Below are 17,030 nucleotides of genomic sequence, written 5' to 3'. Positions count from 1 at the left end.
ATGATGTATATGTTCATTTTGGTGGGGCAACATTAGCAAGTATGCTACACAATCGCTATCAAAGTATTATGAAATGTAACCAGAATCAACGTAATGCTTTAACACATGAAATAAAGCTGTTACAAATTATAAACATAAAGGATAAATCTAGCCTTCCGGATTACTTGAAGTATCGTGACCGTGGTCAAATGTATACACCAGTTCCGACATTAATTCCCTTGTTCCGTGCTATTGATGAAAGTTTGAGAGGTAGTAAATGAAGAAGGATTGCAGGATGATGGTAATGAACTCATCAAGGTACAACATTTACATATGTAATCTGTTGCCTTTATACCTTTCATTCTATTAGGTTGCACACGAGTTTCTTTCTCATAAGGTCCACCTGAGAGAACAATTCCATTGTCTTTTGAATGACCAAGTGCCCTTATGTGTCAGCAATAAAGAGGAGACTGTGGCAGCTAACACTGTGTATGGTGAAATGATTCGTAAATTGATGAACACAAGAATACAAGAGTTTTTATCATCTCTGAAGCAGAAACTTGCGTCAAGAAAATGACATGCCTCTACAACTGATCAAAATTTACGTGACAAGTTACTCACACAACACACAAACTTACAATCACCTACAAAAATTAAATCACAATATTAAATTTTTATTTCATTTTAATAATTATTCTTTAGTAGCATCCTTCTTGTTATATACTTCCTTCTGAAGTGGCAAATTGGGTATTTGAAGTTCCTTGTCTCTATAACCTTGCCACTATGATGATCAGCAACAACTTGTTTTACCATGCAAGTAGCACGAGCAATTGAATAATTAGCAGCATCTAACTTTCCTCCAGAACTGTACTTGAATTGACCAAACAGGCTTTCTACTGCTGAGCCTGATAAATGCATTGGAGAAATATAATATCTAGGATGTTTGTCCAAGAAGTGCTTGCAAAATGCCCGAATGCCATAAACATCAATCCTTAATAGGTCAAATGCTACAAAAGTATTGCCTATAATTATTCTCAACAAGAAAATAACTTACTTTGCCATGCAAGAAACTTTTTTTGAGTAGCACCACCATGTTCAAAATCAGGATCTATAGTATGTGATACAATGAGTAATGATGCATTAAAATCTTACTGTTAAGTAAAATTTGATCAATCCACTTCGTAAAAAATTGATAGCCTTTATTAATGGAGCAGATAACATCAGAACTCATACCAGTAACTTTTTTGTGACTAAGAAAACCATTCTCAAATATGTTGTTACACGCTTCAAGGTATTCCAATGATTTCCCAGAACCATCCACCACTGCTTTGTCAGGATTTTCAGTGACACAGTGGTATAGCTCTGATAAAACATATTCTTGCTAATAATTATAATGAAAATAATTTATTCTTACTTTTGGTAATTATACCTGCATAATCTTAGCTGAAGTTACGTTTAGTTTTGTCCATGAATCACAAATTACATGTATTTCCTTAAGTTTAGGAACCATCCTTGTTAATATATATCTTTTCTACTCTGTTGCATTCTCTCTCATACATCATGGTGATACCATTCCAACCAAAATTGATCCCATCAAGAAGGAAGTTCTTTGTGCCACTTTCTTTTGACGAGAAAAAAGCATTGATTATATTCTTAAGCTAATACAAAGTACTAGTCATATAATTATGACAACACTACACAAATCTTACTTGATGAGTTGGACAAATTAATCAAAAGATTAAATTTGGCAGGTCAAAGGGATTCATCATAAATGGCTCAATAGAATATGGGTCTTCCTTTTCTACAAATGAAAACATACAATGTAGTAGAGTAATAACACAAATATTTACCTATCATAATGAGATATACACCATGGTGACCATGTGTTGCCTTAACTGTGGTAAGATTTGCTGAGGCTCCATTACATACAAGCACTGATGTCAAAAGTCCTTTCAAGTGGAACAATTTAATTGTTTCCAGTATGCAGGAAATTAGAAATTTACTGTCCATGGTCTTGCTACTCATAAAATAGGGCCCAGTTATATCAAAAGCACTGGTAAGATCTCCCCAAAGAAACTGTAATATGTAACATGTCTGGGTAGCTGTGTCTTACTCTAAGGTTTGGCACATATCAGCTAGAGAAGACATTTCAACACATGTCATATTGAGACAATTCAACGTTTGACTGCGGGAACTCCACATCAAACGGGATATCACCTTCACTTCATCATATATCAAAGCACCATCCTTTTTTGATTCTTTTTTCCCTTCTCTTATTCTCTGCACACAGAATAATATAAATTGAGCAACCTGGTCATCAATGCATGAACTTTTTACTCCCGGGTCATGAAGAAAGGCTCCAGTATATGATTGAAGTGTATAATGCAAAATCGTTGAATTTTTAATTTAATTATAATTGGGGGTGTATGCCATTTGTCTGGTAAAATGGGAAATGCTGTCTATGTTGTTAGTGAAGGAACAATGAAACATTATGGTGCGTGGACTCGCCTGCTGAGATTCACCTGAGGGATAATGTGTTACTTGTACTGCCCCCATCATGATATTATATATATATAAGCAACTTGATATTTGAAAAAAAGGATAACAGATTTTGACAAAGTGCAAAAATGCAATTATTGCACTGATCCATAAAATATATGTTAGGTGTGGTCAGCAGTGCAGTGCAGATAAACATGGCACGTGGGTAGGAGAAAGAAGAAAAGCTGAAATTTATTTTAACATCTGAAGCTCTATTCAAAGAAAGAGTAAGCACAAAAAATTTGCCTAGATATTTAAAAGAGACCGAGATAGTTTGGTTGCTCCTGCTTTCCCCAGTGCTGCCTGAAAATTTTTCGAAGAGGCTAAATCACAAACTTTGAGCAACTGTAACTCGCAAACAAAAAAGAGATTAGAAAATTCCCACATATTTTTTAATCTATGTACTTTTCTCTACCTATCAATGCTAATCTTGACCAAATAGAGTGAAACACGAAGATTTGGCTAGGAAAAGTGTTCTATTCTATAGGTGTAGGAATAAGGGGGGCCAGGGGGGCCATGACCCCCCCCCCCAATAAAATAAAATGTTAAACAAATTCTATCTGGCATTAACTTCATTGCTAACTTTTTAACAGTGAAAATATCCTAACTATTGTGCTGTTACAAGTGCTACCTGTATCTAGTTAGCACCTGTAAAACACATTCATCTTTATTATGAGTGCATGATAATTTGTATAGGATTGGCCCCCCAATGCAAATTTCATTCCTACACCTATGTATTCTTGAAAATATTCGGCTTTTGCTACCACGGATTGCTATGAAAACACAATGGAGCTAAATAAAATTATCTTTTTCTGAAAGCTTAAAGAGAATTATAACTCAGGAGAGCTCAGTAAAAAAGATATTGACTAGGAATTAACAGGAATTTTCGTGACAGAATGACAGAATGACAACCCAACTGCATAGTACCCGCCTACGCAAGCGTGGTGAGTCCAATGAAAGCTAAAAGAATAAAAGCCATTGAAAATGCTGGAAAAGTCACAGTAAATGTATTGGCTTTTCGTTCTTTTCAACAAGAACTTCACTCTTGGCACACATAAATGTTGACTAAACCAATTTCTTTTGTCAAAAGTGCAGGGCAAAAGCAGAGTCACTAGCAGCTTCACGTGAGAACATCATGAAGACAAAAAGCTAATGGCAATCACTATTGCTTTTCAAAGTAATCAGGCACTAATCTCAAATCAGGGACAGCCTGGACAGAGGAAGAGGAGCTTGCCTGTACCTATAACAGCTTGCCTGAACCCATAACAGCCAACACTCCAGTAGATAAGGTTATACAGCAAGAAGAGTCTAATACGGGAGTCAATTGTACAACAGGAATCACAGGAAGAGTCTGACAACTCGACTCATAATTAAATCATAAATTTATGACGACTTCACACAGAGTGCTTTGTCAATAACAAATGCTACTAGATTTTCCTTATAAATGGGTGGCGATATCATGTTTAAAATAAATTATTGCAAATGAGACTCTCTGGACTTATATACACTAACTGAGCAGAACCAGAGATGACAGATCTTATACGGTTCTGATCAGTCTGCTCTTCTCCCACAAACTCTGCAACAATACCCTTTGGAGTAAATTTAGGATTCTGGTCCATTATTAATGAAAGAAGAGAAGTAACACATCTCACTATGCTACCTTCTTATAGATCTATATAAATGGTAGACTGAATTACCTTAAGATCAAAAGCATAAGGTAAAAACTTATATACATGTATTATAGACTTCCTGTATCCAGTTGGCAGAGCAACAAACACACCATAAACAACTCATAAATGTAACCATACATGTAGCTTCATGCTGCTTATCTCTTAGAATCACTGAAAAATGTTCTTCACCATCGTCCATAAGTTGCTACACATTATTGACCATTTTATTCAGGGGCGTCGCTGGCCTTGAAAGATTGGCAGGGTACTAGGGCTATAGAAGAGAGGGAACTTTTTCGCGTGCGAGGCGCATAAAAATTTTTACCGTATTTAATTAATATTCATGATGGGCGTGGTCATTTTTGTCAAATAATTGATTAATTAATAATTAGTGACTTTTGACGCCCAAAATTCATATGGCGTTCATTTCCAGCAATATATTACTTAACTACTGACTGTATTTCTACATTATGAGTTAGTTGTTGGTGTGTGTGAAGAAGTAAGCAGTGATTGAGTCTTTTCTGGCACTTATTCAATAGTTATTAAATGAATTAACTTAAATTAATAACTAATTTTAATAAAAATGGCTACTGATCTTCAAAATATTGATGGTGCAACTGCCCTACCTGCCCCTTAGGCAGTGATGCCTCTGTTATTGTCATGTTTTATACCACGCCTATAAATGTAATTAAGGTAATAAATTTCCAGAGGATTCTAGAGGGTTCTAAAATTATGTCGACTGTACATGTAATTACTAGTTGTATGTTCTTGCTAGAATATCCTAGATTGTGTGATTATTATTTAAGTTAGTGTCACGTACATTATCTAGTTTTCCATTGTCCGTTGTTCTCTTTTGTTCAATACTAATCATTTATCATAAAGAAAGATTCTCATTAGGTTATGAGCCCAGTCTTGCTCTAAAACCACTGAGTAGGCTCTGTGTGATGAACTAGGATTATTGACTTGTAATTAACTTTTACCTTAATTATTTGTGTTTACTTAACTAAGTGTTAGTGTGTTAATGTGGTCTGTAGTTTCTTGTAGTTAGTTACAGAACTCTCTGGAACATTATATTTGTGTCTATTTTGTGTGTATGTATCTACTTAGTTGGAGATGCTTCCAGAGTCTTCTGAGAAGTGTCTGGACTATCTCTTGTGTGTATATATAAGTGAATGTGATTTAACAATAGATTTTAGATTTTGGAGTTTTGCTTTATGAACATTGCTAATAAGAGAAGCCAACTCATCACACTCTGACAAAAAGGATTCTAGATATGGCTACTATCGATGACAGGTGGGTAATTGATAAGCTCAAGACCTCTCAATGGATAACTTGGAAGTTCATATTCTACAGTCAAGGGTTTACTTAAACTCGTAGATGGTACTGAGGTACTGACAGATGACACAAGAAGAGATTTTCAAAGGAAATGCAGAGTGCTTTTTTTACCCTTGTCATGGCTATTAGTAGCTCGCAGTTGTATCTAGTGACATCATGTACTGATGCTAAAGAAGCATCAGATGAACTCTGAGCCCACTATGAGCAGGGATCACTAGTGAGCAAGCTGTTTTTATAGAATCAATATTTCTGTTGTGAGATGAAAGAAGGAGCATAAATGGAAGAGCATCTGAAGTACATGATGAAGGAGCTCACTGATTGCCTTGCAGCAGTTAATGCTCCAATCTCAGAGGAAGATAGAGTGGTTACTCTTCTAGGAAGTTTACCGAAGAGTTATAACCAGTATTCGACTTAGAATGCATTTTTAGTGTCAAAAATGCATATAAAATTTTATTGACCCACAAATAAAATGCCAATGCGCCCATTTCTAGTATAATTGTAATAATTAATTTATAACTAGCCTAGCCTACTTAGAATTCACTTATGGGCGGATCTTACTGCAGCACATGTCAAGATGTCTCTTCCACAGTGGCTTGGAAAACGATCACGAAGGGAAGACTCCCCATCTTCATCATCTGATGAATCACTAGAGCAAACAAGTGATGGAGCAGAGAGTACATCTACATCATCAAGTAGTAGCACAAAGCGTTATGTGAAGTCTTGGGAAAGAACATTCCGTGGGTCTACTATGAACCTGGTAAAAAGGTGATGCTGTGTCGTATTTGTCTAAAACATAAGGTTCATAACACATTTACTGACTCTGGATGCTCTAATTTCAGAAAGTCAACTCTTATTTGACACACACAGTCACATAGCCATATTGAGGCAATCCAGAAAGAAGCAGCCAGTACAAGTTGTCCTAGTCTTCCAGCTATGGTGCGGCAAAGAATGGAATTAAAAAAGGAAGCTATTATTTCTGCTATGCGCAACATATACTGGATTGCAACAGAGGAAGTGGCACTACTTAAGTATGAGTCGTTAAATGAGCTTGTACAGATCCGAGGATGTGCTGCATTGAAAGAACTATTTGTCACTAAAAATGCACAATATTCCAGTCATCAAATTGCTGAAGAAATGCTTGAAGCGATATCTTCCTGTATTGAAGAATCAACAGATCTTTCACTTCAAGCTAGTCCATTTATTGGAGTCATGGTTGATGAATGTACTGACATTGCTACTGTATCTAATCCGATTGTTTATGCTAAAACATTCAAAGATGGAGATGTTCATACTAACTTTTTGAAGTGTATGCAGATGGAAGGTTCTGCATCTGGAGAGCACCTCTACAAAAGTTTTCTACCTTACTAGAAGATAAAGCTATTACTCTTGAGAAGGTATTAGGTCTTAGCACTGATGGTGCACGAGCAATGACAGGTTTAAGAGAGGGACTAACTGGTTACATGAAAAGAGCAAATCCATATATTGTACCCATTCATTGCATTGCATACCGCCTCTCACTTGCTACTAGCCAAGCATCTAAACAAATCACTTGCTTACAGAGATATAAGAGAGTACTCGTTTCTATTTACTCTTACTTCAGTCACTCTTCAGTAAGGTTAGACAGGCTTCGAGAAATTCAAAATGTTCTTGATAGTCCAGTTCTAAAATACAAGCAACTTTATTATGTTCGCTGGCTAAGTTTACATATTGCTGTATCTGCTGTTCAACGTACACTTCCTGCACTTATTAGTTTTTTTGACAATGAAGCCAGTCAATATGAAGACCCTGCAGCTAGAGGACTTACTAAGCAACTATCAACTTACCAGTTCATTACCACAACAAATCTTTTGTGTGATGTACTCGATATAATTACAAGACTAAGCAAGATCTTTCAAGGAACAAATATTGCTTTTTCTATCATACAGCTAATGGTGAATTCGGCAATAAGAGCATTACAGACACTGCAGAGTAGTCCTGGTCCTCACCTGGCATCATTTCTAGAAGAGATTGGCAGTGAAGAAGGTCAAGTTATCTACAAGCAACAAACAATAGAAGTCAACTCAACACAAAAAGCTAGTTTTGAGACAGTTAAATCCTCATTTATTGATGAGATAATAAAGAACCTGAAGACCAGATTCCCCCAAGTGGAGTTGATGACAGCAATAAAAATACTAGACCCTAGGAACCTACCTAAAAAGGATGACAAAATAGATAGTTATGGAGACAGTGAGTTAGATGTCTTGCTGCAATACTATACTAACAACAACACAAATTCAGAAGCTGAATCAGTCGTTCAACATTCAACAGTGCCATTTGACGTGACTACATAAAAAAGTGAGTGGATAACTTTGAGGGTTTTAGCACAAGCCAATTACAAGGACCTTTCAATGAATGACTTTTAGAAAACAATTGTATCAAAGCATGGTAGCACTTTTCCTGAGTTTCTTAAGCTAGTTGCAGCTATACTAGTGATACCTGTTTCCACTGTAGACTGTGATTCCATTTTATTCAGCACTCAGGATCGTATAAAGACAAAGCTTCGCAACAGACTCACAACTAATCAACTTGACCAGTTAATGAGAATTAAAATGGAAGGTCCTCCACTAAGTCAGTTTGACTTTACAAAAAGGCTTTGGATGTCTACATAGGCGGCTGCAGGATTTTACTGCAAGTAGGGCAAAGGTGTGGCTATAAGTGGGAGTGGTCAAAAAATAGGTGTGTCTATAACCACACCCACATGCCTTGCTCTTGAGTTTAAGCCTGATATGACTTCTATTTCAGCATTTTGGAAAAAAATTCAGTTACAAAGGCTCTGAACTACTTAATGAAGAGTTACCTTGCCATTCTTATTAGTGCTGGGCGATAGTATCGATATATGCGATGGTCGTGATAGTAATCTACTATCACTATCGTGATAGTTGAATAAACACTATCAAGATTGACACGAGGTACATGTACGCATGCGCATTATCAAACACGTGGTTACTTTAATTTGTTAGTTCAGCTGTGAATATGGAAGATGTTATCATTACTAGCGGTACTGCTCCAAAGAAAACAGTATTATTACCTTTACCTGGTGCTACTAGTGTTGTATGGAAGTATTTTGGTTTTCCTGCAGTTGATGGTAAGTTTCCTGAGTGCTTGAATGGTTAATAATAGGCAATTTTATAATAATTGCCTATTACATTATAATAGGCAATTTCACTGAACCAGACAAGAAGAAAAGGACCAATGTTTATTGTAAACTATGCCCAAAAGTACTCAAGTATTCTGGAAACACAACCAATATGTGTTACCATCTGGAGCTCAACCACCGCACACAATTTCTTCTACTTCAGGAGAATAAGAAAAAAGAAAACGGCGAGTCTAATACATCTTCTGATTCAGCACAAGCCTCAGTGAAGGACATGCTTTCTCAATCAAAGCCACTGCCCACATCATCTGCTAGGTGGAACCATCTAACTCAGTCAGTATGCTACTTCATAGCTAAAGATATGCAGCCTATTGATACTATTAATGACACAGGATTTCGTAAAATGCTGAAGCAATTTGAACCACGCTATATTCCTCCTGATAGAAAAACTGTATCTAATAAATACTTGCCTGAAATGCTTCAAACGGAGAAGAATCGAGTTCAAAAGCTTCTTGAATCTGCATTATTTTTTGCTTGTACTACTGATCTTTGGACTTCAAGGGCACATCATGCCTATATTAGTCAGACTGTGCATTATATTGATGGTGACTTTTGCTTGCATAGCAATCTTCTAGAGTCAAAAGAGTTCTCTGATTCACATACTGGGGAGCATATTGCTGAGGAGTTGAAGGGGGTTCTTGAAGACTGGAAGTTATCTCTAGATGGCCTTACAGGATTCACAACAGATAATGCTGCTAATGTTGTCTCTGCCTTAGACTGTCTGCCATGCCCAAGACTACCATGCTTAAGTCACTGCCTTAACCTAGCAGTTCAAAGGGCTTGTTCTATTCCGCAGATTTCAAAAGCTATTGCCAGATGCCGTCGTTTAGTATCGCATTTTCATCATTCATCAAAATCTGTCTACTTGCTTAAACAGAAGCAAGAAATCCTTCACCATCCCACTCAAAACCTTATTCAGGATGTTTCTACAAGATGGAACTCCTCATACTACATGATTTGTCGAGTCATAGATCAGCAACAACCTCTATGTGCAGCACTATTGGAACTAAAGAAGAGTGATCTAATGCCATCTGACACTGAGTTATCAACCATGGAGACTTATGTAGACATTATGAAACCACTTGTTGCTATCACTGAAGCTATGGGGGCAGAAGAATGGGTTACAATATCTACATTACGACCAATTCTTCATAAGCTTTTGAATTCACACCTCGTAGGAACAGCTAGTGATACACAATTAAGATTAAAAATGAAATCTGAAATGCTTGCAGACCTGAGGACACGATACCCTGATGATCTACTACTGCTGCTTAGCAAAGCAGCATTTCTTGATCCTCGACTGAAAGCTTTGCCTTTTCTCACTTTATCAGAATTAAAAGAGGTGACTCAATCCATTGAAAGTGATGCAATGCTTTTAACTGAAGTGCCATCTGAGTTAGAACCTGCTGCAAAAAAGAAGAAAGGTGAACATAAACTTTTTGAAATTATAGATGACATCATGAATTCAGATAAAGTAGATGATCAACAACCAGTAATAACTAACCTCCAGAAAGCTCATGCAGAAATCTCCAGATATTCTTCAGAGCCTATTACTAGTGATAATCCTTTGGCATGGTGGAGCACAAATTCCTTTCGTTACCCAATATTATCACAATTAGCTAGGAAATATTTATGTATACCAGCAACGTCTGTTCCCTCTGAACGTGTATTTAGCACTGCTGGGAATATAGTTACTAAAAAAAGAGCTTGTCTAGATCCAGAAACTGTTAATATGCTGGTTTTTCTAGCTGAAAACCTCAAATAATTTATTTACCTCTTATCCTTTTGCCTATTTTGTTGTATTAAATAAATATTATTCAAATTAATTGTTAATATCGTGATAGTATCACTATCGTTAAAATTTTAAGAACTATCAATCGTGTTATGATAGTAGCACTATCGCCCAGCACTAATTCTTATGTTTAAGAGGAGAAAATCCAGCATCTAAAAGACTTTTATCAATATAGAGTATCAGTAGCTAGGTGATTTAGCTGTTAAATGAGTCCTAGCTGACTATGATGATTAATAATGAAGCTGCTATATGAAGGACTAGCTGCAGGTTACTGTAGATTATGTCTTCCTGAAGTGGCCATACATATGGACCTGTGAAGTGGCTGAGTGGCATACTGTGTAAACCATGCATATTTTCTACTAATTATCACTTTGTTGAGCAAAATATTATAGTTTTTGTCATTAAAATTAGCTATAACTATGTAATAACTACTAAATAATTATTAATTAACTGCTAATTATGATGATGTCATCTTCCGGTCAGAAATTCTAGTAGGGCATTGCCCTCAATGCCTGCCCCTGCAGCTGCCTATGGATGTCTAGACTGGGAAAAAGGCAAGAAGCATTTTCACCTGAGAATTGTAATTTGATTATTGACACATGAATAACTTGCCATATACATTATTTAGTTATTTCTTTAAGCAATAATTACAATTCAATTTAAAATGAAAGCGCGTGCATGGGCCCATGTTTTTTGTCCCTGGCTCAAACACTGGTTATAACACATTGGTCACTGCTCTGTAAGCCCAAACAATTCAACCAAGACTGAGCTACATGTACGTACAGCAGGCTCTACTTCAGAAAGAGATGAAACTCAAAGGAGCATCATCAAGTAGCTCAGCAGGGGGCCTCAAAGAACTGTATGGGAAACACAAGTGAACGAAACCACAACCTCAGAGTTCCAAGGTCAAGTGCTACAATTGTAAGGACATGGGACACTATGCGAGAGACTGTCCTAAGAAAAGTCCACACGAGAGGTCAAAGACAACTCATAACGCAAAGGCTGCAGATAAAAGGAGGACTGTAGAGAGAGAGAGATTACTGAGTATGTGCTCACTGCTGGATCGTGTACATGTAGTTCATCTGATACATGGTTTGTTGGTTCAGGAGCATCCAGTCATACAACTTTGAAGAGAGAACTGCTAACAGATTGTGAAGAGTACAAAGTATCATAAAAGGTCAGTCTTAGAGATGGATGGACAGTTAAAGCTCTAGGTATAGGAAATGTCTACTTAAACATGACATTTAAGTGCAGTTCATCAAAACAGTGTCTTTTAACCAAGGTGCTATTTGTGCCTAAACTAGCTACCAATCTCTTCTCAGTTAGAGCAGCAACCGGTAAGGGTAACACTGTCAAGTTTGGCCAGAGCAAGTGTTGGATAATGAATAGCAGACAATAGCTATGTGGATGTGGTACTCTAGTGGAAAAGATGTACATGTGTATGAACTGAGCTGTGAACCTGTGAGGAAAGGAGAAGCTGCATCAGTTGCATCAGCAGGAAACAAGGAGATAGATCTCTGGCATCAACGTCTGGGACATCTTGACATCTCACAGTTAAAAGAGGTAATAAAATCTCACAGGTAATAAAGAAAGAGGTAGTCAGAGGGATAAAAATCGCAGATGACAGCAATCTCTCATTCTGTGAAGGATGTGTGGAAGGTAAGATGTGTAGGAGACCCTTCAAGTCCATACGAGAGATAAAGTCAACTAGAAGGATACACCTGATTCACAGTGACGTTTGTTGACCGATGCAGTTTGACTCATTTAGTGGAAAAATGTACTTTGTATCCTTCATTGATGACTTCTCTCATTGCTGTCCAGTATATTTTATTCGACAGAATTCTGAAGTATTTGAGAAGTTTAAGGAATTTAATGTGTTAACTACAAATCAAACAGGCTTAAGGATCGGGATATTCCGTACTGACAATGGAAGAGAGTATCTCTCAAATGAGTTTGAAAAATATTTGAAGTCAAAACTAATTCATCATGAGCTAACAGTACCATACACTCCAGAGCAAAATGGAGTCGCCAAGCAAAGGAACAGGATGTTGATGGAGTCAGCCCGTTCAATGAGAGCTCATGCAGGAGAGTCCTCCAAGTATTGGGCAGAAGCTGACAGGAAACCAGATGTGAGTCATTTCAGGGTATTTGCTTGTTTAGCATATTCCCATGTACCTGATGTTTACCGCCAGAAACTAAACAAAAAGGCGCATAAGTTTATTTTTGTAGGATATAGCACATAAAGGATATTGTTTATGTCATGAGTACGCTGACGGTTTTTGATGACATGTCACATTTAATGAAACCAATTTTGGTCATGGTCAGAAATCTGACTAAAGAAATATGTTTGAGATAGACAGTGCAGCAAGTGAGACAAAAAATGTGTGTGACAGAGATGAAAATCAGGAAGGAGAAGAACAAGAGCAAGAACCAGAGCAGAGAAAATCAGAGAGATGTAAAAGACTACCCACAAGATAGGATATAGATGAGTATGCTGAAACAGCAGTCTCTGTTTCTCACACTGCATATGCTGTTAGTCAGGTCACAGAGCCATCTACACTGAAGGAAGCAATGGAAAGCTCTCAATCTACAAAATGGAAACAAGCCACAGATCTGGAATACCAATTATTAATGAAGAATAAAACAAAGAAGTTAGTGGAGCTTCCACCAGAAAAAAAATTATTGCATACAAATGGGTGATTAAGATCAAACGTGCATAAGGTGGAAGAGTAGACTATAATGATACGTTTTCTCCAGTAGCCAGATTCTCCTCCATTAGAGCTCTTATTGTTTTTGCAGTACAAAATGATTTCACAAGACATCAAATGGATGTGGTGACAGCCTTTCTTAACAGAACTCTGGAGGATGAGATATATATGGAACAACCAGAAAGCTATGTACAGCCTGGAAAGGAACACTTAATGTGTAAGCTAAAAAGATTATTGTATGGTCTTAAACAGTCTCCAAGGTGTTAAAATGCCACCTTCAGAGAGCAAATGGAGTCAATTGGTTACAAGCAAAGTATTGCTGATCTGGTTATTTTTTCTCAAGTGGATGATAAGGGCATTACTATTGTAGCAGTTTATGTGGATGATTTGATGATACTCACAAATTTTGATGAAGAAATAAAGAGAATAAAGTCCTAGTTGACAACTCGATTGAAATGAAGGATATGGGAGATCTACATTATTACTTAGGAGTGAAAGTGGAGCAGCATAAAGGTCAGAAGAGTGTAGGCATGGATCAAGAGCAATGTATTTTAAAGCTAATGGATAAATATGGTCTGAGTCAAGCTAAGAATGCAGCAACACCATTTGACTGTGGGACAAAACTATCAAACGAAATTGGTGAGTCTAGAGAAGCTGATAGAATGCTCTACCAATCAATGGTTGGAAGTTTAATGTACATGTACATTGCAAATGCTTCACGACCAGACATCTCTTATGCAGTGGGAGTAGTATCAAGATACTGCTTAGCTCAAAGTCATCCTCACATGAATACAGTAAAACAGATCTTTTGTTGTCTCAAGAAAACATCCAACTTATGTCTCACATTTCAAAAGCAGTCTCAATCTAGTTTAACTGGTTTTTCAGATGCTGACTGAGCAGGAGACCCTGATGACAGACATTCAACTTCTGGCAATGTTTGTATTATGACAGGAGGAGCAATCACCTGGTCAAACAAAAAACAAGGAATAGTATCATTATCTACAGTTGAAGCAGAATCTCAGTTGAGCAACTCAGGAAGCAGTCTGGCTACAAAATCTATTTGCTGAAATTAATGCTACACTCAAGGAACCTACTAATTTAATGGAAGACACCCAGTTGACCATTGCAATAGCATGCATCAAAGTAGGACTAAACATATGGATATTCGGTATCACTATATTCAGGAAGCAATAAAGGATGGGAGAGTTGATGTGGAGTATTGTTTAAGTAAGAGATGGTAGCTGACATACTAACCAAGGCATTGCCCAGAGGACAGTTAGAGAAACTCAGAACTGTTTTAGGGTTATCAATCCATCAATTAAGTGGGGGAGTGTTGACAGTAATAGGATTCTCATGGTTAATAATTATAAGATTGACCTCAAGATTCTAGAGGGTTCTAAACTTATGTAGACTGTACATGTATTTACTAGTTGTATGTTTTTGCTAGAACATTCTAGATTGTATGATTATTATTTAAGCTACTGTGATGTACATTATCTATTTTTCCATTGTCCATTGTTCTCCTTTGTTCCATACTAATCATTTATCATAAAGAAAGATTGTCACTATAAACTGCATGGCTCAAGAACAGTGAGCTAGTCAGCCACGTTAGCAAAAAATGTACAATGGCCTGCAGCTGGCATTACGGACTCCTTGAGACAATACATGTAGCTCCATTGTCATGCATTGTCAAGAACAACTAAATCAAGTAGCTATAGACCTTTTTCTTTCTGTTGAAAGACGAAGAAATATGATGTGTTAATTAAATTGTGTAGCGAAAGTTCAAATACCACACCCATTAGTGGAAATCATGCACTATCTTTTCTTAGCTGAAATTAGTGATTGAGCAAATCTCTGACAACCGTAGGGCACTTTTTTGCAGGGGTTATAAATTTAGTGGATTTCACGACTTTTTGACGATTCGTGACAATTACTTCCACAAAAATCAAATTAATATGGTACAAGATGGTAGACTGGATAAATTCACAAAAACTAAATCCACAAATCAGATATATAAGCAAATTCGTGAAATTTACAGCTCTCAATAACAAGGCGCCGTATGGTACGTGTATTTCAACAGTTTACAACCTAGTGCAAGGAAGATGTACAAAAAACATGTACCTTATAGCAGGAAATGTTTGTTGGGTGCTAATTTTTGTTTCTTTTGTTGGCAAAAATTTTGAATGAAATTTTTAGACAATGAAAATTGAATCTAACTAAAATTTTTGACCCATGACAAATACTCTTTTCACTACAGCTACAGCATAGAGATCTAGACATTATCAGGATTGATACAAAAGGCAGTTCTTTTCCAACTGATGGGCTCCAAATGTCTTTATAAATGTGGTAACCACAAACCAAAGAAGTTTTTCCATCTTAAATCATACACATGGCACAAATTAACAAGAGCGTGACAGTGAAATTTTATAGTAGGCAAAACGGAAATAAAATGAATGAAAATAACTTGTAAAGCCTGCTTGGAAAGACAACGAAAGTTTCTGGCAACGAAAATTTCCTGCTATAAGGTATACATATATAGAAGGATTTCATCTACTTAGCTTTGATGAATCTGGTCAAATGATAAGGCTAGCAAGCTCAAATACTAATTGTGCATGAATTTTTTGCTGAGCACTCAGAACTGTATAATAAAAGGTAGCTAAACAAACAAAAGTGTACAACTTCCAAGGGATCTCTGCTATCCCCAACTACACAACAGCTGTCAACCTTTTCCAATAGAGCACAAATCAAGAGTAAAGTGAGGATATCCAGCAACTTCATTTGTTGACTTTCCCACGAATGGATGTGGTTTTTAAACTTTACTACACATTTTATTTAAAAAGCATCAATTTTCTTCATTTGTCATGAAAAAAATAAGCCTATACTTTATGTTAAAAAAGATCTTTCAGGTACTGAGTTTCTCTCCTCCAAAACAAAAATGGCAGACTCAATCTTTACTGTGGTCATGGCCACGCCCACTTTTTGTTTTTGACAACAGCATGCAAAACATGGCTCCATAGTTATTATGTACAGTAGTAGTCTGTGTGGATAATTACAATGCTTTTGGGTAATATTCTTCATGCAGTGGTGTGGGATTTCTAACCACAGCAGTTTGCAAGTGCCCTCTTGTTTCTTACTACTTTTCCATTTTATACATGTATGTGTATTCCCTTTTAGGGATTTGAAGGAGACAATGTATCCCATAGAACAATGGGATAGGACAAACAGTACATACAGTACAGGTCAATAAAAACTTCCCGTTGCGTTGGCGTTGAACGTCGTTGAAACGTAGTAAACGTTCCGTTTTTTTGCCGTTGCACGTTCCGTTTTATACTTCGTCCGTTTTGAACCTCCAAGAACGGTGCGCTCCAGCGTTTTAGCTTTACTTTACATAGAAATCACATCAACTGCTCAGGAGACATGAAGAAGAGGGGCACTAACCTTTTTTGTGATCAGGACGAGTATTTGGCAAGGCACATGGTGTGACTAGCCCGAGCGGCGGCCTCACTGATCAGTAAGCTTACTACTGGTACTTTTTTATCATATATTTTAATTTTTAGGTACAGATCTTGGCTACTACATGATTTTAGATTCAAGCGGGTCTCTTCTAACAAAGAAAATGATAATGATGTATTTATACTATTGTTATTTATTATTCATTGATATTGAATTTTATGATTAATAATAATTAAGTTGCTACGCAACGACAAAACAATAATTGAGTAAATCCACTATCGTCCCTGCGCTAGTAGTACAGAATGACCTACAGACAACAGCTTAGGAAGGCTCTAACTACCAGTAAGAATAATTGCATCAACCTC

The 17,030-nt window shown here is 36.8% G+C and overlaps 2 protein-coding genes and 2 long non-coding RNA genes across 5 annotated transcripts; 3 read left to right on the top strand and 1 right to left on the bottom strand.

Annotated features, from left to right (window-relative positions):
* Positions 1-564: 564 nt before the first annotated feature.
* LOC109581982 (uncharacterized) lies at positions 565-2,515 on the bottom strand. 2 transcript variants are annotated; one of them, XR_002184841.1, is made up of 6 exons: positions 1,830-2,515; positions 1,689-1,780; positions 1,394-1,637; positions 1,132-1,341; positions 1,034-1,087; positions 565-986 (listed from the first exon to the last, which is right to left on the bottom strand). It is a non-coding gene; the product is annotated as an uncharacterized LOC109581982 (long non-coding RNA). The 2 variants fall into 2 exon arrangements; XR_002184842.1 differs by having other exon boundaries at positions 1,394-1,600.
* A 3,578-nt stretch (positions 2,516-6,093) lies between these two features.
* Positions 6,094-7,849, top strand: LOC105312790 (SCAN domain-containing protein 3-like). The gene is made up of 3 exons (XM_011405695.1): positions 6,094-6,276; positions 6,387-6,840; positions 6,888-7,849. Exons 1-3 carry the CDS (start codon positions 6,094-6,096, stop codon positions 7,847-7,849), a joined length of 1,599 nt encoding a protein of 532 aa, XP_011403997.1.
* An 879-nt stretch (positions 7,850-8,728) lies between these two features.
* On the top strand, positions 8,729-10,553 carry LOC105312789 (zinc finger BED domain-containing protein 1-like). Its single transcript, XM_019996515.1, has one exon. The coding sequence runs from the start codon at positions 8,807-8,809 to the stop codon at positions 10,475-10,477; it is 1,671 nt and encodes a 556-aa protein (XP_019852074.1). The 5' UTR covers positions 8,729-8,806; the 3' UTR covers positions 10,478-10,553.
* A 5,835-nt stretch (positions 10,554-16,388) lies between these two features.
* LOC109581988 (uncharacterized) lies at positions 16,389-16,927 on the top strand. Its single transcript, XR_002184846.1, has 2 exons — positions 16,389-16,723; positions 16,770-16,927. It is a non-coding gene; the product is annotated as an uncharacterized LOC109581988 (long non-coding RNA).
* The last annotated feature ends 103 nt before the right edge of the window (positions 16,928-17,030 follow it).

The sequence above is a fragment of the Amphimedon queenslandica genome, unplaced genomic scaffold (assembly GCF_000090795.2).
Source record: "Amphimedon queenslandica unplaced genomic scaffold, v1.1 AMPQUscaffold_13407, whole genome shotgun sequence".
Lineage (NCBI taxonomy): Eukaryota > Metazoa > Porifera > Demospongiae > Haplosclerida > Niphatidae > Amphimedon > Amphimedon queenslandica.
This window is presented reverse-complemented; position numbering and strand designations above follow the sequence as displayed.